This window comes from Heterocephalus glaber, unplaced genomic scaffold (genome assembly GCF_053883595.1).
Source record: "Heterocephalus glaber isolate CG9 unplaced genomic scaffold, H.glaber_assembly_v1.0 deba00000347, whole genome shotgun sequence".
NCBI classification, from domain to species: Eukaryota; Metazoa; Chordata; class Mammalia; order Rodentia; family Bathyergidae; genus Heterocephalus; species Heterocephalus glaber.
In genome coordinates this window covers 56,734,847-56,760,833 of record NW_028258143.1, presented here as the reverse complement: position 1 = coordinate 56,760,833, position 25,987 = coordinate 56,734,847, and the positions used below count along the sequence as shown (strand labels likewise).

The 25,987-nt window shown below is 34.3% G+C and overlaps 1 protein-coding gene across 1 annotated transcript in view; it reads right to left on the bottom strand.

Annotated features, from left to right (window-relative positions):
* Agps (alkylglycerone phosphate synthase) overlaps window positions 1-25,987 on the bottom strand; it is a 141,790-nt gene that overhangs the window by 11,032 nt on the left and 104,771 nt on the right. The window contains exons 15-19 of the mRNA XM_004857740.4: window positions 21,521-21,590; window positions 19,697-19,758; window positions 16,541-16,630; window positions 9,819-9,918; window positions 7,370-7,427 (exon numbers count right to left, since the gene is read on the bottom strand). Of these exons, the coding sequence (XP_004857797.4) occupies window positions 7,370-7,427; window positions 9,819-9,918; window positions 16,541-16,630; window positions 19,697-19,758; window positions 21,521-21,590 (380 nt within the window). The remainder of the gene's footprint in view (window positions 1-7,369; window positions 7,428-9,818; window positions 9,919-16,540; window positions 16,631-19,696; window positions 19,759-21,520; window positions 21,591-25,987) is intronic.

Sequence of the window (25,987 nt, the reverse complement as noted above, 5' to 3'; positions counted from 1 at the left end):
TGTTTTGGTACCAGTGATCAAACTCAGGACCCTGAGGTTGCAAGGCAGGCAGCGGCACCACTGAGCTAAATCCCCAGCACCTGTGGATTATACTTTTGGTGTTCAATCTAAACATTCTTGGTCTAGTTCCAGATTTTGAAGATTTTCTCCTATTTTTTTCTAAAAGTCAGAAAGTTTTATGTTTTACATCTAATGTCATTTGGTTATTTTCAGTTAATTTTTGTGCAGACATGAGATTTAGGTCAAGGTTTGTTTTTGTTTTCCTTAGAGATGTACAACTACTCCAGCACTATTTCTTGAAAAAGGTTTACTTCCTCATTAGGTTGCTTTTGTATTTTTGTCAAAATGAGCTGATATACTTGTGTGGGTCTATTTCTGGGTTTTCTATTCTGTTCCATTGATCTATGTGTCTTTCCTCAATACCACACAATCTTGCTTACTGTACCTAGACTGATTGTTCTGACATTTTCTTTTCTCAAAACTGTTGGGCCAGGGATTTAGCTCAGTGGTTTCACCACCTGCTGCACAAGCACAAGGACCCAAGCTCTATCCCCAGTACCAAAAACAAACAAACAAACAAACGAACAAAAAACTGTTTTAGCTATCAAGTCCGTCTTACTATATAAATTTTAGAATAATCTTTCCTATATCCACAAAAAAATTCTTGCTAAAAGTTAATAGGAAATGTGTTAAACTAATCAATCTGGAGAGAACTAACATTTTTAATACAATGGGTTTTCCACCAACCCATGAGCACTGTATGTCTCATTTGTTTAGTTTTATTTGGTATTTTTCAATAACATTCTATAATTTTTAGAATATGGATCATATATATTTATATATTTTGTTATAATTAGGCCTTGTATGTGTTTTATTACAATTACCTTTATTTTATTCTTTTGACCAATGGTAAATGGCATTTTAAGAGTTTGACTTCTGCGTATTTATTAATACACAGAAATGTAATTAATTAGTGTGTAAGATTTTGTATTTGGTAATCTTGCTGATGCTGTTTTATACATTCCTTGAGATTCTGATTTTCTACATAAACAATCATGTGATATACAAAAAGAGACAGTTTTATTTTTTCTTTCCAATAGGTATGCCATTTATTTCATGCTATAGGTTTTTCAAGTGATCCCAAAACTGATCTTTTGCTCAGCTTCTTTTACTTTAAGTTTCTGATAAGATATAAGAATTTTTCAAGACTGCAAAAAGAGTTTGTGCTTTTGTGCAAGCACTGCCTTGTGCTTTTAATAGGAAATAATTTTGGTTAAGTTAAAAAAAATCCAATATTTAAACTAGAACTGGTTATACTTAATCAAGTTTTTTTACTTCCTGACAAGGACTTACATATAATTTTAGCAAATGAACAAAAGAACTTGGGTCATAAATTGAAATTAAATATGTGGCTGACATAAACTCTGCTGTTTAAACTGACCAGCTCGTCAGTTACAAAAACAAGCACTATGAAGATTAAGTTAAGCAGGCTTTACATTTCCTATTGCCTCCAGTTCCAGACTACATCTGTTTTCTTTGATACACAAAACCAGAGTTAAAATAGCTCCATTTATCACAGCATGATTGTAGGCAGACAAACCAGCCTGTCTGTTTCCAGATAGTGAAAGCAACTGTTATCAATCACAATTACAGGCCAAACCCTCTAAGAGAAATTGCATCAATATTCTCCCAACCTCCAGTTCTACTTATTCTGAAACTTAAAAATGGTACTCAGTGTCATGACACTTCCTGAAATGAAGGTCAGTAAATAAAGATGCTGCTCAGAGGTTGAGTTATCAGTTCAGGGTGCAAGTCTAGAAAAATCTTTTGTACTCATAGAAATAAAGCCATCTTTTGAAAGCTATAGTATTAAGTTTAGCAAGATAATTAAACACATTAAAATTCATATTGACAAGGTTTCTGCTTTGTAAGATTATACTTAATAGCAGTGGACATTTAAAATTTATAAATTAGACTATTAACTTTGAACAGAGAAGCTATCATAAAACAGAAATTTTTCTACAATAAATTTCACAGCCAACAGTGTGAAGGAAATTTATTTTTCTCTCATATTGATTTTAAGAGGCCTTCCTACATAGTGAGACCTACTGTAGGTTAGAGATGAAAAGTGTTAAGACTATTGTTGAATCATATCCTTTGATGTATACATCTTTTAAAATTAATTGTTAGGACAAGAGATTAAGAATACAAACCAGAGTTCCTTGCTGTTATTTAAAAAATAAATCACAATTTTTTAAAGTACCTACTATATACAGGCCATTTTATATGTTTTACATATATTATCACAGTTACAGTTAAGTCTCACAATAAGTCTATGAGGTAGGCACTGTTCATTATTCTTGTTTTGTAGGTAAGGACAACTGCAGCTCAGAGAAATTTCCCTAAGGTCACACAGCTAGTTAAATGCAGAGCCAGAACTCTAATACAGATTTGATTCAAAGCCTATATTCTCTTCTATTTGTCAGCCCCTCAAGCTTATATTAAAGAATTTTGAACAGAACTCTGCATATGTACAGCATCTAGGGTAGAACAATAAAATGGTGGTAATGCAGCAGACAAATGTACACTCTTTCATTTTGTTGCTCTGTAAATAACTGACTCTGCTAATATACTTGCCCGGAAGTATTATGAAACAAACTGAGTCCTTCTATGATGAAATGTGAGCCTATAGGATCAGTCATTAAATGTTTGAAGTTAAATTAGCAATGAGACTATTGCCATTTTAATTTGAAAACTTCAGAGCTGTCTGAAAACTTGTGAAACAGTCCCACATTCTAGGGGCACTTGGGCATGCACTTACCACTCACTTAACAGGTTCATGAGCAACCATTACACAGAATTATGGAGAGCAGCCAGTCAGTGTTGAGAGACTGGAGAATACAGTGATCTCACTGATCTGAATTTAAATGAGGAACACAGAAACTGCACAAGGAGAAAGGGAAGACACTTCTATGATGGTGACATTTTTACTGGAGACTTAAATGATGGAGGAAAGTAAGCCATGCAGATATACAGGGTGAAGAACTAGAGAAAGAGCAGTTGGGGAGTGGGGGCTGCTGGCATAGGCCTTGAAGGCAAAGACAACTGGTTTGAAGAATAGCAAGAAGACCAGTGCTGTTAGAGCGAAAAAAGTAATCAGAGATGTTGGAAGAGAGGTAGAAAGATACATCATTTGAAGGCCATGATAAGGAGTCTGGGTTTTATTCCTGAGTGTGAGAAGAAACCATAGATTTCTTAAGATTACTTCAGCAGCAAGAGACGCGAACATGGCAACAGAGTGGAAGCAGACAGCTCAGTTAGGAGGCCCCTGCACCAGCTCAGGTAGAAGACAAGACTTGAAAGGAGGAGGTTAAGAGTGATGTGTTTTGGTAGCTGGCGTCATCAGAACATACGAGCTGACAGATGGTCTTTGAAGTCAGGGGACTGAGAAAACCCCCAAGTGAACACAGCAGAATGAATCCTGAATAGCTCAGAAAGGGAAAGCATCTTCACTGCATCCGCACAACTGACGTGTGCACTGTATTCAGCCCTGACTGCCTTCTCTAAGTACTAAAGAGCATCGGGTAGCTTGGAATTTGTTTCCATGCACTATGTTTGGCAATGTGGAAAATAAAAATGTAAGAAACAGGATAGAAATAAAAGATTTATATTTAAATGTGGGCAGAGCTTCTTAAAGAGTTAACATGTAATCAAACTTTGCTACATTCACTGTCAAGCCAATTAGTTTCTAAAAATAAATTATTTCACCAAACTTGGAATCTTTAACAAATAAAGACTTCTAAATCTAAAACCTGAAAAGGCACTTAAACAATACAAGTGGTTTGACTTTAACATGATCTAATCTATATTTGTTTTATTTCATAATATTGTCGACATGTTAGATGCTATAGCCAGGAAATATAATAACAATTAGAAAGTAAAATGGATATATGGGCAAGAACTGAGAAAACAATGAAAATATCTGTGATGAGGCAATTTAAAATTTAGTTCATTTCTGTTTGTCTATTTTCTCTATAGTGCAGTTGGTATTTAGACAATGTCAAAATTAAAGAAAGCTGTGTATTTTTTAAAAAAAGTAATTGTGTATTTCTTCTTATATTTCTAAAATTAATCATGTATATCTTTCAAAGGCTATCAATTTCAATCTTTTTAGTTTGTCTTTTTTTGTACCGGGTATCAAACTCAGGACCTCGTGCTTGCGAGGCAGACGCTGTGCCACTGAGCTAAACCCCTAGCCCAAATCTTTTTAGATTTAAACCATTTCTGACATTTTTGGTTGCTAAGAGGGCAAGGTTACTGAGGCAGGAGGACCTATGTTCAAATGCAAATTCTACCCTAAAAATCACTGCTGATTTTAGGGCCAATTATTATACACTCACTGAGAGTATCTCAGAATCCTTATTGGAAAGGCAGGAATAATATCTACTCTGCTGCATTTTTAGCAGATTAAAGAAGATTAAGTTATGTAGAGCCCCAACAAACATTTACAGCTTTGTAAATAATTCTTTTCTTCCAGCCTGCCTTCTCTTCATTGTTTCAGCATCTACAGCATTTACATGCTTATTAGTCATAGTCTGAGTGCTTTTCAAAGAAAAGGGTGGACTCTTATCTTAAAGTGGTGATGTTATCACGATCCCACCATTTTGATCAGTGGCTTTCGAAATGCTATATTTTATTCTACTGGACCATAAGGCCTTAGCAGACCAGGGATATTTGCAATATGGAAAACATATCATACAATATTAAAAGGCATTAGCATACATTGAATCAAAAATAACAAAGTGTTAAATCCTCAAAATACTCACACATATACCCACAAAATAAAGAAAAAAACCCCACAGGGCAATATTTTCATCATTTACTTTGGGACCAAAACCTGAATAATCATGACATTATAAGCTAAATTTTACATTTTTACCAATGATTATTGTTTTAACTTCTATTTCTGTGCATTGATTAAAAAAATGGACTATCACCATAGCTTTTGTAAATAAAATCCAAATTTCAAGTAAATTTGTACTAGAGGTGTTTAATTTTATTATCTTAAATTCGTATTTCTTTTTTTTTTCTGTAGTGATATATTACTTCAGGTATATTTATATAGGCTCTGTTAGAATCAGCAAGAAACTCTCAGTACACTTGACGAAGGAACATCAGCACTTCAGCTATATTCCACTTTCAGCATCTCACTGTAGCCACTACTAGGCTGGTTTCAGTATCTTCACAGATCCTGAAGAGGTTCAGAACCACTGGCCAAGAAAATACTGTTGGCTTGGCCTTCCTCTGCAATGTTTCAGGTCACTTGGTCATTTCCTGCCTCTACAGAATTTCGGACACTGTAAAGCTTGAGTGAATTGAGATCATCCCACAATTAAGGAAACAGCTCATCTAATAGCCAATTACCTAAATGACAATTAAGTGTCTATTTCCTCCTTATACACTTGATTCAGCTATTTTTACCATCTCCCAGAGTTAGACCTCTCTCATATTTATCATTATAAACTCAGAATCTACATGTCCCAATTTCAGAGAAGGAGTGCTGCTGACTCTTCACACATACCAAAAGGCAAAGTTGGTTTCTGATTTTTCTTCAAATAAGTAATTATGTCTAAATTATTCTGCCTCCTCCTCACACTCGGTCAACTTAAAATGAAGAACATATACATTCTTCATGATATTAACTATTTTTTAAAGTTCTTTACATATTAATAGTATCATCCTGAAATAGAATTAAGATTTTAAATAACTTATATGGCCTTCTGAACATAATAGAGCTAAAATCTGAGTTTTTAAATGAAATACCTATTTAAATTTCCAAAATTAGGTTTAGACTTTCAGAATACTCAAGAGTTTTTAATTTTACTTGAGAGATTTTTAATATCCATTTTCTTCATTTCTTCATTTTTGTCCTGTAACATTTGTTAAGAAAGGACAAAGAAGAAGGAAAGGGGAAAAAGACATTCATTCACTTTACTGTTCATCAGCTAACAAAGCTAAACATTTATTTGTGGGGGTTACAAAAGAGTAAGGTGATATAAAATATTAACCTGATATAATGCTGTTGAAAATTATCTACTACACACATCCACATTAGCATTCTCCAGGCCTCGCTCTGAGAATATTAGATGGACACAGGTCTTCTACTGTCCACTCCTTTTTCCATCGAACTCTTTCATTCAGTCAGCGAGCATGCACAGAGGCTGACTGGGCCAAGTATCTCAGGTTCTGGTATACAGCAATAAACAGAATAAAAATCCTCATCCTCATGGACTCTAACTCTCCAGTAGAAGGAGATAGCTTTTAAAAATACAACATATAAGTTTGATCCCCGCTACCGAAAAAAACCAAAATCAACATATAGCATATTAGAAAGTGTTATGAATGAAAATAAAATAGGAAAAGAAGGGTAGGCATAGGAGTTGAGTTTTTAAACTGGGTAATCATTTGTCTTTATGTTCCTTTCTAAAAATTATTTATAAGGATTTAAGAATCTACACATTTCTATTTTTCTAAGCATCAAATTATATGCAGGGATATACTAAGTACAAATTTCTGTTACAGAGAACTGGTGCATAATCTCAAAATTACAATTTTAACGATAGAGTGGTCACTGTTTAACTTTTAAAAGATAGCCTCATACTACTTTCCTAAGCTTACTAGTAACAGAGGTAGATGTGTCTCATGTGTATCATAATCATTTTTATTGGTGATGTGATAAATTTTTTGATAGGTTTAAAACCTGACACTTACCAAATGGCTATTAAGTAAAACAAAATAGAATTAAAATCTTGAAGAAAAAGTTTTTCATATCCTGTATTGATTAATTTGCTGAGTTTTGGATGGATAGAACAAATAGCTCTTCAATATATGTACAATTTATGTCCAGCTGCATTCCATTAATAGCCGAAAATAATTTATGGAGTTTTTTCCTCTCTTAAAAAAAAAATGTGGTCTAGTGGGCTGGAGATTTAGCTCAATGACACCACACCTGCCTGGCAAGCACAAGGTCCTGAATTCGATCCCCAGTACAGAAAAAAAAAAACTTTAAAAAAAAATTGTGGTCTAATGGCCAAATACCCTGCAGGCAAGTTGGGCTCTTATCTAGTAACATAAGGTTAGAACTCAGAAGGGAGGCCAGGCTCCATACTTAGGTAGGCTCGTCAAATAAGCTTCTGTTGATTACTACAACAATCTATTTACTTCAGTCACAGCTACTCTAAGACCTAAAGCTGTTTAGGAACTCTCAAGGGGTCTCAAATTACTCACATCATGACTCTCCGCAACATTTTCCTGAAGTAAATATTTTAAGAAGTGGAATACTAAAAATTCTACCCCCAAAATAAGATACCTCCATGGTGATGTGACAGGCTCCCTCCATTCGCAAGGATTTCGTCTCTAGCAGCTGCCTGTATTTGGAAACAATACAACATATCATTGTTACTCAGATTTCACTTTGGAGCTAGTGAGACCCAACTCTCAAAGGAGGCACATACTTCCTGGGTTAAATAATGAACCAGAAGCATAATTTCCCTCCCTCTTGGGTTAACTATGTTTAAAAAGCAATTAAAATATGCAACCTAATTTTATAGGATATTTTTTTTCTAGTAAATAGACATAATACCTACAAAGTCTACTTCAAGATTCTGGTAGAGGAAAAAAGGCAAAATGACCAATTCACAAGCACTAAATTAATGATTAAATCAGGAAAAAGTGGTGAATGCAGAGTCAGGTTCTACTATCAGTAAACATCTTATACCAACAAGCACTATTAACATACAATGAACAACTGGTTCCTGTATGTTCGGAACAGCACCAAGCAATTTTCCTATAGTAGTTACTTTTTTTTTTGGTACCAGGAATCGAACTCGGGTCCTTGTGTTTGCACAGCAGGCAGCGAAACCGCTGAGCTAAATCCCCGGCCCATACCTATAGTATTTAATTTATTTTCACTATAGCTTATTAAACACAGGGTTCACAAATTCAATTATCTCCACGATCCTGGTTGCAAAGCAAACCAGACAAGAACCAAATCAAATTTCCCCATAAGCTCAACACTGAACCTAACCAGTGAAATTTGATTTGGTTCTCATCCAACTTGGTTTGTGACCAGAATCATGAAAAGAATCAAATTTGTGAACCAAGGTTCAATCATTCCCATTTCACAAATAAAGAAAAATGAGGTTTAAATAAGTTAGATTATTTGTCTAATATACAGGAGGCATCAGAGTCAAGATTACTTACAAAGCTATTGGGATTGACCATAAAAACCTTTATGGAGACAATTTTTTAGATGAATGACATGGGACAAATTATTTGTCAGTTGTCAATTCTATGAATATCTAATTGTGTGTAAGTGGGATCAAAAACAAAACCTTGCTTTATTTCCTTTGTTTTAACCCTAAAAAGAGGGCCCATATGGGACAGATGGACCATATCTCACTGCAAGTAGTCTCTAAAATCCCTCATTACCGAGGACTTAAGGGTTTCCAAGAGAACCTGAAATATGTTAACCTCTGCTCTAAAACTTATGAATTCTAACAAATTATTCCAAATAAAGCAGTAATTCCTTAATATCAGTAGCACCCAGCAAATGACAATATAGATTGGGAAAGAGGAAGCAGTCTCACTGTGTGGTGCTGCTGGCAAAGGACCTTTGATACCATCACCAAAGCACTAAAGAGCTAGGGGAATAAGAATAGATTATTTTGATTCAGGTGATGGTTTCACAGGTATATATATGTCAAAATTCAGCAGGTTATACATTTTAAATATGTAACATTTATTGTATTTCAATTATACTTCGAAAAAAGCTGAAAAAGAAAAAAAAAAAGACAAAGAAGAGGACAGGGTTAAGGGGGAGCCAACCAAGTTCTAACTATAGTTTGGGCCTAAAAGTATGCTGTCCACTGAAATTATCTTATAGGTACTATTTAGGAAGGCACATAATGGAGTTAAAACAGTAGGGCACCTGACATCCCAAGAAATGTTTCCAAAAAAAAGAAATCTGTTTGCTACAAGTTCCTCCAGAGTTTCATCTGTTACTTCTGCTCTATACACACTTGCAATGAGAAATACTGCCAATCAACAGAAGACTTTATAAGAATTAGCAACTTAGCTGAGCATGCTAGCACATGCCTGCAACCCCCAGCACTCTGGAGGTTGAGGCAGGACTCCAAGTTCTAGCCCAGCCTGCACAATTTTGCAATTAAGACCCTGTCTCAAAATAAAAAAATACAAGTTGTGGGAATCCAGTTCAGTCTGAAGGCCTTGGGTTCAATCCCTGGTACCAACTCTGTGCCCGCCCCCCCCCCCCAAAAACCCTAGCAGCTTAAGGGCACTTAAGAAATATAATAGAAACTGTCAGCAAATGAGTGCTAATGGCCTATGTATACTTTTATAGAACATACAAACCTAGAATGGTGATATTATAACAACATATACCAAGAGCATGAGGGCTGCTGATCTCAACAGCAGCCACCACCTGGAAATGGGTAGGCTGCCAAAGTGATACCAAAGATCCCAATAGTCACTAGAATTCCTATTGTTATATAAGTAAATCAGCTATTATATAAGGAACAACCAAACAATCACACACTACAGGTATATAGAACATTAATTTTTAGACTCACAATTCAGTACATAATCTAGTATAACAAATATACTTTTCATTTCTATGACTTAGCAGCCAGATAAACCATGTGTGACTAAAGGGTCAAACTGAAATTCATAAAACAATACTAAAATTTATTTAAATTAATAAAAGAATATGAAAGTTACATGCATGTGTGCAAAATTACCTCAGTTTGCTCAAACACAGCCAGTGGGTCACTAATTCCCCTGTAGTTGAAGGCAAAATAGAAGTAGATACATGCACCTGCATCATAAGTCTGCGTCACCCTGAAAAACAAACAGACAAAATCCCCACCAGGGCTTTACATTAAAGTGAAAACTGATTTAACATCTAGAAACATCTTGAAAGGCAAGAACACCTGATTGATTAACTTAAGATACAGTCTTATTCTCTAGCCCCGCCTACTACAAAGAAGAAATGCAGAGTGTCTCTCTTTAGAGTTGTTGCTTAAAACAGGTAAACTAAGAATGCTGCAGAAAATAAAAGGATTCTATTTCTATTAAATGGCAACTTAAAGTGGTAATATTATAAGCATCCCTTTAAAATCTTTCTCTTGTCAGTGTTGTATTACTAAAACTTAAATATAACAAAAAGTTTATCAGTATTCTGATAAGAGGCCATTTTGAGTGATCTTATTGAAGTTGTTTCATTATCGAGAGGTAGTGGGTGCTATGTGCGAAAACATATTTAAAGTATAGCCAGGTAAGTATTGGTATCAGTTGTTTTAAAATACATAATCAAAATAACTTAAAAACATGACACTTCAAAGTGCATATAGCTTGAAAAAAGTAATACTGTAACTTTTTTCTCTTTCCTGTATTTAATTTTATATACAATTAGCCTTCTTGTGACTATATTAAAACAGTACTTGAGGACAATCCATATTACAAATAGTATAGCTGTTATTTTTTGAAAGCATATTTTCCTGCCAAAAGATCAGACGAGTCCACATGTGCAAATGTTGATTGTATTTTGTACTGACACAGCAGACAGACATGGTATAAAATGCTTGCTCCTTGAGAAAGATAAGGTTAGATGAGAAACAGGAAACTTGTTCTGTTCACTGGCCCCATCCTTGCTGAGACAGAAACATGAAATGCTGTAATATATACAGGCATACAAACACTGACCAAAAGCAATTTTCATTATTTTAAAAATCTATTTTGACAAAATGAAGGCAAGTGACAACTTCCTGAAAATACATTAAGTGGCTCTGACAACAGCTTGTCATTTGTTTTGAGTTCATGGCTCAAAAGACTTAAAAGATTCTGGTCAGAAAAAGGTAAACCACTGAAGTTGAGAGTATAGGTGGTGGGGGCAGGGGTAGGGGCTGTTTACTCCTGGTTATAATTTAATAAATAAGTAAAATAAATATCAGTAACATTTTTTTCAACCTGGATAATTTAAATGCACTAGGAGAAACTCTTCTAAGCGCTCTATAGTCAATATATGATCTAACCTCAGGGTATAGAGTAATAGGAGAGAAGAATGTTGATAATCCTGGGCTAGGTATGATAAACTGTCTGATGATGCATTAAAGACAGGCAGCATCAATAGTTCAAATGTAGCTTGAAAATCAGTGAAAATGCTGAGGTTATCAAAACACAAAGAATAAGAAAATCTGAGTGGGTCAGGTTGGGAAAGGTGCCTAGAAAAATATGCCTGAATGAAGACTGACAGAAGATAAAAGATACTGTGCTAGGTAAGAAAAATGCCACATTTCAAGATAAATTAACCAGGAGATAACATAGGAGAGTAAAAAACCAGACATCCAGAAGCATAGGAAGCAAATGGGCGAAAGATAGAGAGACCAGAATAGGGAAAGGTGAGTTGAAAGTCATCAAAATTCAAACACCAGGAATAAGAAAAACCAAAGAATATGAGGATGAAGCCAGTATCAAAGGAGCAATAGTGAGCAATGGCTATCATTGCTGGGATAGCATGTGAGATAGGTGAGATGCATCTTCATTTAGAAGCAATTCTACAGCTCACAGACCTTTAGTGGCACACAGATTTGCTTTTTTCCCACCCTGGAACTCGTACTTTTTTGGGGGGATACTGGGGATAGAACTCAGGACCTTGTGTTTGCGAGGCAGGCGCAGTGCCACTGAGCTAAATCCCTGGCCCTAGAACTCATATCTTATGCTACATGCCGTGCCTCAATTACTGACCTTTCCCAAGCACGAGCACCCTTTTTTTTTGGTACTTGGGATCAAACTCGGGACCTTGCGCTTGAGCACCCTTTTTTTTTTTTTTTGGTACCAGGGATTGAACTTGGGTCCTTGCTCTTGCGCAGCAGGCGGAGAAACCATTGAGCACCCTTTTTGACTCCTCTTCAAAATCTACTTTCCCTTGTCAAGAGGACTCAGATGCCAATTTACAGATGGCCAAATCTGGGAGAATTTGAACACTAAAGAGAATAATGACAATAATGGACATAACCCAGAGAGGAAAAATATCTGTGAGGCCATACTGATGGAAAGTGAGAGGAAGGTCAGTGCTTCCTTACCAGGAATTTCAGTTGATAAAAGAAAAAAGGAACAACAAAAACAAAAATCACTATTTCCAAATATCACAATAATAACTGCTGTGATCAAGAATTATTAATGGAGCTTAATGATTAGTAGACAGTATCAGAAATAGAATATTTGCACAGTCTCAAAGTTTCTCCCCATAAGATATTTATTAAATAAAATGGGTAGAAAATAGTAAGCTTAGCATTGTGAAGCCAGACAGGCACCACTTTACCAAGTGTTCAAAGTTCAATTCACCAATAATGAGGTGTCTCGATGTCATGCTCCTCCTCCTAATATAATGCACCAGGGCTAGTGCATTACTTCTGTGGTATTCTTGTCAAAATCTGTAACTTGAATTTCAACACAAGGAAGTATCAGACAAGTTGAAAGTGAGTGATATTTTACAAAATTACTGGCCAGTGTTCTTCAAAAGTGTGATGGAATGGAAAGTAAGGAATGAGCAAGGAGTTACTCCAGATTAAAGAAGACTGAAGAGACATGAGAATTAAACACATTATGCAAGCCCAGATGGGACCCTAAGCCCGAAAAAAAGACATCAGAAGGAAAAATGGTAAAGAGAAGTCTGCAGATTAGTTAATAGTATTCTAACAACACTAACTTTTTGGTTTTAATAATTACACTATAATTATGTTAGATATTAACGTCTGGGGAAGATACGTGAAGGGTATATAGGAACTATCTGTAATTTAGGGACCTTTTTGTAAATCTAGATTATCCTCCTCAAAATTAAAAATGCAAAAGCTATGTAAATATTTCCTCAATTATCTGAAATGAACAAAAACTCCATTTCCCTCAGTAGAGATTTAAAAAACAAACTAAGTATACCGCTATTAAAGATAGTCCTCAAACAGATTAGATGGAACTTGGTGATCAGCTACAAGTCTCTCAACCTTCCTCAAAGTCAGTGGAGATAAGTATGAGAACTTAAAGCTCAGAAATGGGAGCAGTGTTCAAATACTAAATAGGATTAGACTAAGTGAAAAATAGCATCGTCATCCAGTTTACATTACTAAGTGATAAGGATGTGAAAAACAAATTAAATGATCATATTAAATACAGTCATATGACCTTAAAATAGTGTCTATCTCATATGTACATATTTTGTGCATATATACAAAAGAGATCAAGAATGTTAGATTATTTAATTATATGTATGAGATAATGTGCCTTCAAATTGTAATTAAGAAAGCACTTAAAAAGGACCTCAGATAATCATGGTCAAATCTCCAAATGCAATTGATGGAGTTCCCACAAAGAATTTAATTTAACAGAAGGAGCAAATACAGAAGAAATACTCTCTTTACTACACAACAGAAATAGAATCTAATCTAAAATTTTAATGGCCTTTTAGGGCAAATGTTAGGTGCCTCAGAACAGAAGAAATGAACTGTTAATTTAACAATGCTACTGTCGATTTGCCAGCTGTGTTTTTCTTCTTGTGCTAATTCACACTTGTAAAAAAGATCCCTCAAATGTTTACATTTGAAGTTCCAGATTTACAAAGATTAAGAAAAACTGGAGAAGCATTTTAACTATAAGGACATTATCATTAGGAATAATCAAATCTGAATAAAAGTTGAAGGATAAATAAATAAAATGAACTTATAGCAATTAGAAAAACATATATCACTCATAAAGAGAATTATTAATAACAATACGTAGAAAATGTAACTATTAATAGAACATTGCCACTTTCCAACAAATTCAGGACTGTGTATTACACAATTCAGTTTTCATAGATATTACTAAAGTCACAACAAAGCATGATGGGTCTAGCTGACCAGTAACTCAAACAAATATAAAATTGAAATGATTAAAAAGATCCTTTGGAAAACCTCAACTTGTGTCCATTTCAGAAAGTTACTCAGATCTAACACCTTTTAAAATAGGCTCATGCTATTTTAAATTTTATTCTATTAATTCTATCACTTAAGATACTCAAAATCATCTGGAGAAGTAATTATGTCATTGTCAGTCACTGCACTATTCTTTACTAAATTTTTATGCTCTACATTTTTTGGAGTGTCTTCCTGTGTCAGATTTACTAAGAACGCCTTTCTATACAACTTTTTTTAGAAAAGTAAAGGTAGAAATTTCTATTCCAATGTACAAAGTACCTTTTAAAAAATATAAATAAAATAAATGAACTCAATAAATACAACCCATATCTGAATTATTTTCTTGGAATCTTTGACTTTCATTAGAGCTATAATTATTTTAAAATAATTTTGGAATAGTTTTAAAAACTAGCTTAAAAATACATTTTTTTTTGGTACCAGAGATTGAACTCAGGACCTTGTGGTTGCAAGGCAGGTGGCGGCACCACTCAGCTAAATTCCCAGCCCCAGAATACATCTTTTCATTTAACATAGAATGCTCTTCTTGGCCTCTATTAAGCGGTTTAAATCAAACTAAATTAAAATTAAACTACTTAAATGTTAATCATTAAGTGTGAGAGTAAGAACTACATTCAAAACTCTTATCAAAGTTATTCAAATAATTGGATTTTGGCTATTCTAAACTGGTTTTTATAAGATAATCATGAAATGGAATATATAAGAAAATAATAAACATAGCATATGCCCAATTCTGTCTAAATTCCATCTAATAGCTACAATATTTAACGAAGGTTCTTAGGCCTCATGAATATCTTCTAAAAAAGTAAGATTTAAGTTTCATTATAGAGTGTGCTCCAAGGAAGAATATTTTACTTCTCAATCATTTTAAATAAGTAGTTGTTTATTCTACTTTCATAATGAGGGATAGGGAGGTTCTTGGGAAATCACGACTAGGAAGTTGGGGAGAAAGGAGGGAGATAAAATTAGTTCAGCTGCTACTTGACAAAACATGGAATAAAATTCATCAACTACACAAGAATTAATTCTATCCTACTATTTTAAATGTTTAAAATTTTAATGGTAACAAGTTGTTTTGGATTAATATTAGATCTGGTATAATGTCAGTTCTGCAGAGTCCACTATGAGAATTTTAAATGTAATGTCAGAGGACATAAAAACTGTATTGCTAAGGAATGTTCCTTTCATCAAGTGAGAAATAAATATTTTTCAAAAAAAAAAAACCACGCCCTTAAACATGCCCAGACACATCAGCCTACAGTTGGGCAAAATGATCCAACAAAACATCTGTTTTATAATAAAGTGTTGAAATCTCATGTAGCTTATTGAATACTGTACTGAAAAACAGAATGGATGCAGGGGTATGTTTTTGTACCAGGGTAAAGTTAAAAAAGAAATCCTAAATTAAGCTATTGTAAGTCAGGGTAGTCAGGCATACAGAAAAATATACTGTTTGTAACACTACTTAACTCTTATTCATTTTTATATAGTAAATAATGTGTCTGAACCTTCCCCTACACACAAACAGAAGAGGAAAAAGTGAGGCTGCTGTACAACATAAAATTCTAGGTTGCTACATTTATTTTAAGGTTCACCTTCCCATGATCAGTTTTGATTTCCATTTATCCTCCTTTCCAATTAATTTTGTAACTTTCTAGAGAATCACATCATAAAGACTTAATCTTTATGCACTTAATAGCCTGGTATTTAAAAAAAATTAATATTAAAAGATTGAATACAAAGTATCCCATCTCCAGAAAACCTCTTTTTGGGCTGCTGCTATTTAACAAGGAGGACAAGACCATCAGTTAGCCAGGCACTGTTTAGTAAGGAAGATACTAGCCATACATAGAGGGTTTTTGGTTTTTTTTTTTTGTACTGAGGATTGAACTCGCATACCTGGAATTTTAAATTTAAATTAATTTTTTAAATTGAGTAAAATTTAAAATTCAGTTCCTCAGTCACATAATCATATTTCAACCTCTTAGTAGCTACAGGGGGCTTGTGGCTACCGTACCAGACACTACCAATACAGAATATTTCCATTATCAAAGAAAGATCTATTGGAAAGCCCTGAGTTAATCATCCTGAGTCTTCTGCTCCTCTCATTCCTTTATTCCACTCCTATTCACTTAATCAGCAAAGTGTTTTTTCTCTCATAAAGAGCAGTGCTGACTAAACATAATTTATAGTTTCTTGATTACACATGTCATTTACCGTTTCAGTGAACGAAGGAGTCCTTCACTTTTACAGGAGCTCAGGCACTCTGCTCTTCACTGCACACTGTCCATACACAGCAGAAGGCTCACTCACGGAGAGGTGCTCCACTCCTAAGGGTCCTAGTGGCACAGTCCTAACAAGGTGGTGTGTGGAGCTCAGCAAAGCTTGCCAAGTGAAGTAGACTGAAGCTTGTCCTCAGCTGGCATATTATATTTCCCCATTGACCAAAAAAGTTTTTCAGAATAAGGACTATTAATTAAAACAATAAAACTCACCTGCATGTAGAAAGAGGAGCAAACTGAACACCTTTCTCTTTGCATTCCCTTCTTATTCTTTCTTTTACATTTCTACAGAGATCTACAACCCTAAAAAAGATAATTGAATACAGTGTTAAGTTTTCAAATGACAACTACACGAATTTTAACAAGTGCTGGTTTATTTGGCATCCTTCAAGTCTGAAATTCTTACAACTAAGAATACACAAATTTTCAAGTTCTTTATCTTGGCTCTAGAAAATGAAATTTAAGTGCTATCACTAAGTAGTCTAAAGATACTAATCCAACTGATGTGCTTGTATAGTCCTTTGGAAGTTAAAATGTTGGGTGGACTAGGTTTCAGTTTAAATGCATTTTAATGTATTTATTCATCACAAATGCAAAAGGAAACACAGGCATGTTAAGAACAGATTGTATCTAAACCCTCATTGGTAGATGAATAATGAAGGGGAGATGGCAGAAGGAACAGGACAGCTTATAATCCCCAATGAGATACTTTCTATAAAGATTTGTAGGGAGCAGTGTTCTGAAAGTGTTCTCTCTCAAAACTTGAATGAAGTTCAATATAGCCCATTGGGATAATCATTTTACAGGACATAAACATAACTGTGTACGCTTTTAAATTCTTACTTAAGATACTAGTGAATTTAGCACTGTTCATCATTTCTTCCTTGAAAAAATCTTTCCTAGGCTTTTGTTTTCTCTGGATTTCCCCCAAATCCCCTAAAACTCACTCCTCAAATCTTACTTGCAGCTTTTGTTTGTATGACTATCCCATATATGTTGAGGTTCTGGGGACTTCTTTCACAAGCCTTCTTATTTTCCCCTTCATTCCAACTGTCTGTAAGTATTTGTATCCACTTCCTGAGTTTTAATCCCAAGACTCCTACTGTTAACTCTAAAACTTACAATCTCCAACTCAGTAGCACAGCTATTTTTCTAGGCTGCAGTTTCTCACTACTCTAGAGTTCATTCACAGGACTCTATGCAGAATATTCACTGAGCACCTAATAGGTGCAATCGTTGTCCTGGAGCCACTATGAAATACACAAAGATTAGTCACATAGATTAACTCCTCACATGGCTTTTGCATGAAGAGGCCAATGACCCAATAATGTGTTAAGTTGAAGATCCTGGTACTTCAGGTTATTGCAGAAGATGGTCACTAGCTAGCTAAAAGTCAAAAACCAAAGCAAGATGCTAAACTGCGAACAGTACATTTTTCATTTTAAAAAATGTAGCTGTGTTCCATTAATGCTATTTATTAAAACTTCAAGTAAAGAAATTGCTTTACATTAAAACAACCCAAATATCTAACTCTGTATAAAATAGAAATTATCAATCAGTTAAGTAAACATGTAAATATGTATGGGAATGGATGAACAAAAATAAAAAGACAGCACATGATTAGCTTCTGTGATTAGGAGAATAAAAAGGTAAGAAAGCAATCACCAGTCAATATTATCTGATGACAAGGCAATTTATAATGTTTAAGAAACATGGTATTAACCCACTTTCTCTAGTGATAAAGACTGAATGTTTGCCTGCCCCTAAATTCATATATTGAAACCCTAACCCCTAATGTGACAGACAGCATTAGGAGGTGGGGCCTTTAGGAGGCAATTAGGGCACGAGGCTGGAGCTCTCAAGAATGGCATCTGTGCCCTTTGAAGACATGAGAGGGCTTGCTTTCTCTCTGCTTTCCACAATGTGAGGCTAAAATGAGAAGGTGGACATATACAAATGAGGAAGACGGCCTGCATGCTGGCACTCTGATCTTGGACTTCAAGCCTCCAGAACTCTGAGAAAGAAGTAAGACTTTCTGTCTGTGATATTTAATGTAACAGCCCAAACTAAGATACCAAGCATTAAAGACTAAAATTGCCTTTGACACCACAAGAAGAGTTGCCAAATAATTTTTGCTGCTCAAAAGTATTAGATGTCAATAGTTGGTATTCTTTTATTCGTAAGATTTAGTCCCCTTGTTAAAAATGAGCACCAAAAATTGTGAAAACAATGATAGTATAAACTGGGTAATTATCTAACAATACATGGAATATGAGTACCAATGTGCCAAAAAACATACCTACCATAGATAAATACAATTTTTAAAAACTTTTCTAGGGAAACAAAAATACCCCAAAAGCCAAAACAGAAATATTGGGAGAGAACAAAATGTTAAGATATGTAATGTCTAAACGTGAAATTCATGGAGGATTTGTTAAAGGTGAAATACTTTATTGTATATTTAAAATACTTTGTAAATTCTATAAGGAAAAATATAGGCATACTGTAAGAAAATAAAAACGCACTGACAATCTCCTTCAAAAGCTTTTTATAACTGAATGAGTAATTCCAAGTACATTTTTAGTAAAACTACTTCACATTTCCTAATCACGTTTTATTATTAATTTCCCAACTAATACTTGCATGTGTGTCTGTGTGTGTGTGTCTGTGTGTCAGTGTGTCAGTTTCCTGTGAAGAAACCGAGACATTTATTTCCATTTACCCCTGCCAGCCAATTCTTATAAAATCCTCCAGTACTGCATTATAGTTTTGCTTAAATTCAAAAATAAAAATTACACTGCGTTTCTTAAATTAAGATTTCTTTCAGAAAATTACTTACATTCAAAGTTAAGATCTTGCTTAACATATATACACATAGAAATATCAAAAGCTAAGTATGTATTACAAAATAAGACTAATCAATTGTATAATTTGACAGGAATTTCTACAGAACACTGAAGTATTATCAATCACTTAATTTAAATCAAAGCTAGGTAGAACCACACAGTGGTTTAGTATTCAGTAAGACTTGTCAAAAATGTAAACTTCAGTAATATCTTCATCTTTGGGATCACAAATTTGTTTCTCACCCAAAAGGAGTGGGGCTTAAAACGTGGCAATCTGGAGAAGGCATTGTTTTGGTTTTTTTTTTTTGGTACCGGGGATCGAACTCGGGACCTTGCGCTTGTGAGGCAGGTGCCAGAACCACTGAGCTAAATCCCTGGCCCGGGGTTGTTAAATAAAAGTACGTATCTTGTTTCAAAGTTTCTTCATAAAATTTTTTAAATTTTACACACTCACACATAGAGACACATTAATTCAGCAATTCATAATGCATATTTGAATACTAGGCATTTTATTATATTTTACCTGTCCCAAGGAGCAGAAGTCTCAAAAGATTCTCCTATTATGTAGTACTCCAAACCCAAGTCCTGTTAAGACACACAAAAATAACAAAAACTACAACATATGAAATAATAAAAAATATTATTAGTATTTCAGGTAATTGTCAGTATTAGTTAAAGTTAGTACTTTAATCTCAACTGTTCTCTACTATCTGTCTCCTAAGAGTACTAAAAGTTTTCCCTGAGAGTGAGGTAGAACCTCTTAGAGAACAGGAACTTTTGCTTCTTTCTGTATCTTTGGTAGCTAACAGAGTGCCTGACACAGAATAGGACCTTAAATATTTCTTCAGGGAATGGCATCTCTCTCTAGGAAATGTCTATGTACATATGGAGAAGACTAGCAGAATAGATTTTTAGTAACTTAAATAACAAATAAACTGCAGGTGTGGTGGCGCCTCCATAATCCCAGCACTCCGGGAGGTTTGAGGCTGAAGGAGCACATGTTCGAGCCCAGTCTGGGCAATTTAGCCACTTACTGACACTGCCTCAAAATGAAACAGGGTCAGGGATTTAGCTCAGTGGTGCCACCGCCTGCCTTGCAAGTGCAAGGTCCCGAGTTCAATCCCCGGTAACAAAAAAATAAAAGAAAAAAAAAAAGGGCTGAGGACAAAGCTCAGTGTAAAGGCCCAGGGTTCAATCCCCAGTATTGCTTTTAAAAAAAAAAAGTATTTTCAGGCATGGTGTTACACACCTGTAATCCCAGCACTCTGAAGGCTGAGACAGGAAGATTGCCACGAGTTCAAGGCCAGCTGGTGCTACACAGAGTTCAAGGCCAGCCTCAACTATGTAGCAAGATGCTGTCTCAAAACAAACACAAACACAAAACCAATATAAAAACTGGTCATTAAGATGAAAGGAACAGGAAGTAGAAAATAGGGGGAATAAAGGAAAGCCAAATTCTCAGTAGGATATCTGAGAAATGACTTTTTCGAATAAGGTAATTTAAATTACACACCAGCCAATATGGGGGGAAAAGAAGTAAGCAAGTAACAACAAAAAAAGACTTTTAAAAATCTGAATTTGTTATAGTCAAGGCACGAAAACTAAATAAATGAAGGAATAAAAGTGCAAAAAAATATAAGTATAGCTAAGTTGAAATAAATATGACTAATGAAATTTCTCATAAGTAGAAAATCTATAATTAGAAAAATTTTAGCACTCAAATATAAATTATTTCTACATAATAATCACTAATGAACTAATAACAGTAACAAGTTAATATCAATTTTTAAGACATAGTTTATATATATAAGACAGTTTATATATGTATACATATGTGTATATATATACATAGTTTATATATATAAACAATTTATAACTTAAGAAATGTTACCAAATTGGTTCTAACCAATTAACGTTTAAAAGGGAAAGTTCAACTTTCGGAGAATGCCTCCATTATTTTGAAAAGCAGAAAGACATTAAATCATATTTAAGTTACTCAAAAGCCTATGTAGAGCTGGGTGTTGTGGTGGACACCTGTAATCTCAACACTCAGGAGGCTGAGGCAGGAGGACTGTCATGAGTATGAAGCCAGCCTGGGCTATCTAGTGAGTTCTAGGCTGTCCTGAACTAGAGGGTATCCCCTATCTCAAAAAAAACTTAAAAAAAAAAAAGTATACATAGAAAGTTTAAATGGGCTTCTGAAGCTAATCCAGAATACCTGTAAAATGATGTGCTAAATTATAGTAGATTAAATGTTTTAAGAAAATAAAAAATAGTTTTATTTACACAAAGTAGGAAGAAGTATTATTCATGACATAAGAAAATGACGAGAGAAATATTAACTTACTCGCATGTATGCAATGACATAGGTCAGCAAATAACCTCTCTGTCCATTATCTTCCCCAGCTGCTAATCCACTGTAATTTATAAAGAAGTTAATATGTTTTAAATGAACTATTTAAAATATGTAAAACTAACCAGACTGATATACTTCAAAATAACTGCTTAACAGATTAACAAACACTGCATTTCATTTTTACCTTACTCTCATTTTGATCAAAAAGCTATCAAGAGAACAAGCTTGGAAAACATTTTTAATATTTCAGTCTAGTTATTAATTTCAAACTTTCATTACCACGGTAATAAAACTGATTCATGTCAACTACTTCTCATATTGTCAAAATAGCAGAGAATTAGTCATGAAAAACAAGCTTAAATAAACTTACTATTCAAACACATAACAAAATACTTAAAAATATTCTTATTTTATTCATATAAGTTGAGGAACCCTAATCTGAAAATCCAAAATGCTCCAAAACCCAAAACTTTTTGTGTCCATAGGATGCCACTGTGGAAAATTCTATACTTGACCTCATGTGATGGGTCCAAGTTAAAGTGCTGGTGCACTAAAAATATTGAATAAAATTATCTTCAGGCTATCCATATACAGTATCTATGATGCATAAATAAATTGTACTTACACTTGGAGCCCATTCTTAAGATATCTTATTATGTCTACGTCAATATTCCAAATTCTGAAAAACTAAAATTTGAAACACTTCTGGTCCCAAATATTTCAGATAAGGGATACTCAACCTGGGCTATATTTTATTCATATGTTCATATCATTATAGTCTTATTCATATGTAGAGGACTGGGATAATTAGCTATAAAGTCCCAAAGACCAGGAAGTTTCTTGAACACTTAAATATATAATATTTGACATATTATATGTGTTTATTTTATGGAATTTATTATTTAAATGAGAAGACAAAACATATACAAAAATATTAAAGTTAAAAAAGCAATGTATAAAGAAGTGAAAGGTCAGGTTTTGTTTCAGTTTATGTGCTGGCAAAGTGAGCACAGGTCAGGTTTTGTTTTTATCATATATATAAATTGTTTCAATGTGAAAGTAGTTTTTTTCCCAAAGAAATCATACTTAATGATTTAGTTAGAACCAACCCCATGTAACATATAATTCAGTCCATGTACTCTAGTTTACGAAAGTTATTTTTATTTTAAAAGACAACAAATGAATACTGCTTTTCACTATCTTTAGTAAATAGTTATTAACTACTCTTTTTTAACTTGTTTTAGTCAACTAAACAAGGAATTAGGGCCAGGAAGTTAGCCCAGTGGCACCATGCCTGCCTCGCAAGCGCAAGGTCCTGAGTTTGATCCCCAGTACAAAAAAAAAAAAAAAGGAATAATTTCTCTTATGGCCTCATTTGACATAATTAAATCCTTTCTTTTTCTGAAGTTTTGCTGGACTTGATATTAAATAAATGATACACTATAGATGTACCCTTGTTCTACACAAATGCTTTAAAGCAATTTCGGGGTAGAACATATAAGACTGAATCAGAATTTCCTGATTTACTACTACAGACAGATATGTGCACAATACTGTCATTGAGAACTAGTGGAAAAAACTTGATAGAAGAAGCCCTAGTCTAGAACTACTTGAGGACAAATAAAATAAAATGAAAGAGACTATATTAATAGAATGTTAATAAGCAAGCAAAAAACTCAGATCAAGTTGCTGAGAGTGAAGAGACATAAAAACAATTCTGGGTTGGATGTGAGGTTAAGGGTAGCAGGAAATATGTAACAACATTTGAAAAAAAAGTCAAAATTTTGCTATAGCAAGTGCTTGGAGGAAAACACCAGAAACCACAGCTTATACATAAAATAGAGATAAGAAAAAAAACCACTACAGATTAGGAAATAGCAATGATTCATCCTGGACCTAGAAGGAGAAGGAAAGGAAAAGTGACTGAAGCCTAGAAAAGGAAACAACAAACCCATGCTGGGAATCTTTGAAAAGGAGCATGCTCAGTATGATATTTAGTGGGATTAACAGGTATGACCATTTAGTAAGTAAGCCTATCTTTGTTACGTCAGGATGAGACAGTCCTTTTCCTCTCCCAGACCAAGCTTTTTAGGTTATGTTATAACATCTGGGAGAGAAGGAGCTGCACTGAAATCCATGAGACCAACACAGAAATATGCATTTTAAAAAATCTAACACAGAAAGAAACTGCAACTGGATGTCTGTTCTAAATTTATAAACCCAAAGAAAAAGAATGGATCTGGGCTTCCTTTTCGGAATCATGTTTTCCTGCAAATTCAGCTTCTTGGAACTTTTTTTTTCTTTTTTAAGCTGTGAGACTTATAGCTAGAATTACCTTAAACTACAATATGTAAACAATCACAGGGCTTAGAAATTAAATGCTTCTAAACTGTCACTTCTGCAGCCACTCCAAAAAACATTTAAATTCCAATTGCTTTAAGGTGGCAACATGCATCCCCTTTTTCCTGCTCTCCTCACTAATGCAAACATGAATTCACAAGGGTTCTGATATTTAAAGCTATTCTATGAGGAAAAACTAGGAAGACTAATGAAAGAGGAATGAGAGACAATTGTTTTATATAAAAGGGCCATCTGGTGAACCTAATCACTCTGGTGTTAAATTATGTTAAACAACTTAAGCATACTTTAAAAATAATGATAACACATTCCCTTCAGTTCTACGGTAAATGTCAAAAAACCTGTCATGAGCACTGACAGGTTTGCTCAGTTCTTAGCAAAGTTCTTGCATTACTGGCAAACATAGATAAACAACTGATGTATGATTCAAGTATGATTATTCAGTGTCTGGCTACTATGTTCTACTAGGTCATATGTGTTCAAAGGTATTGAAGAGTGTTGGAGTGGGGGGTGAAAGGCAATGAGAAAAATGGCTAAAGCAACACAGAAAAAAACTGAACTTTTGAGAGTATTTCATTAAAAGCAATCAATTTAAGCTACTGAAGCAATGGGAACAGAAGTAAAACAACAAAAAAAAGAGCAAATAAAAGATAGATTAATAATGCTAAAAATAAAATACATTAGAAACTAACATATGAAAACTTTAGCAGAAAGAAACTTTATAGTACCTTCCTCCAAATTGTTAAGCAAAAAAAGAAATGACTGAGGATTCAGGATTGGGCAAGCAGTGACACTTTATATAAGAAAAACAGGGCTGGGGATTTACCTCAGTGGTTCTGCCACCTGCCTTGAAAGCGGAAGGTCCTGAGTTGAATCCCTGGTACCAAAAAAGGTGAAAAATATCCCTGGGCCGGGGATTTAGCTCAGTGGTGCCACGCCTGCCTGGCAAGCGCAAAGTCCTAAGTTCGATTCCCAGTATATATAAAAAAAGAAAAATCCCTGAGTCTTCAATAATTGGCACAAATTATTACTGTCAACAGCAAACTGGGGGGCAAACAGGACCTCTGCTAGAAAATCTAAAGAAGGTATTTTCAAGTGCTAAAAAATCAAAATAGCCCTAAATCATCTTCCTAATGAAAATCTGAGTCATTCAAAATAGATTTTCTTACCTAAATGAAGGAAGACAAAATTAAAGTATGTTAAGATATTAATTATAACAGGAAGGAGTAAATAAAAGCCAAAATGGGACCCCAATCTGGGCCAAAGTTTTTTTTTAACTTTATCTTTGCTCTAAATTGATATCTTATTTACTAAATATTTTTAATGAATAAAATTACATAAATAAGCAAAATTGCTAGCATTAAACCAACAGTTCTGGGGCCTTGTGTCAGTACCTAAAGAGAGCCGGATCTGATATCTTAAAGAATCAAATTTATGGGGCCGGGGATTTAGTTCAGTGGTTTCGTTGGCTGCTGTGCAAGCGCAAGGACCCGAGTTCAATCCCCAGTACCAAAAAAGAAAAGAATCAAATTTATTTTTAGGTTGTGAATGGATAGTTACATAAGAAAACCAAACTGGCATTACTGATACTCATAGGGGCTCAAATTAAACAAAACTGACAAATATCTAAAGATTTAAATCCCCTTTTTTACAAGTAGTAGAATAGGAATAAATGAAATACAAAAAAGACATAAGGAAAAAGTATATTATTCAGCTTAATTCATTCAACAAAAATTTAATCTAGCACCTAGTATTTTTTCTAGGTATCACCAGTGATCCCCAAGAAGAGATATGTCATGTTCTACAATTACACATAAGGTAGAACAAACAGGCATTTTTTATAATCAACCTACCCTAGTCAAACACCAAATATGGCACATTACTAACTAGTAATGATTTGCTAGCTGCTCCAAACTATTTATTTGTGTGTGTGTGTGTGTGTGTGTGTGTGTGTGTGTGTGTGTGTATTGGGAAAAGGGGAAGAATGAGGGTGAAACTAAATAAATTTAATCTTCTATTCAGAGATTCAAACACTACAGAAAATGTCCTCTCCAATTTACCTCAAGTCCTTCTGGAAAATTCTGAAATCCCAACTAAATA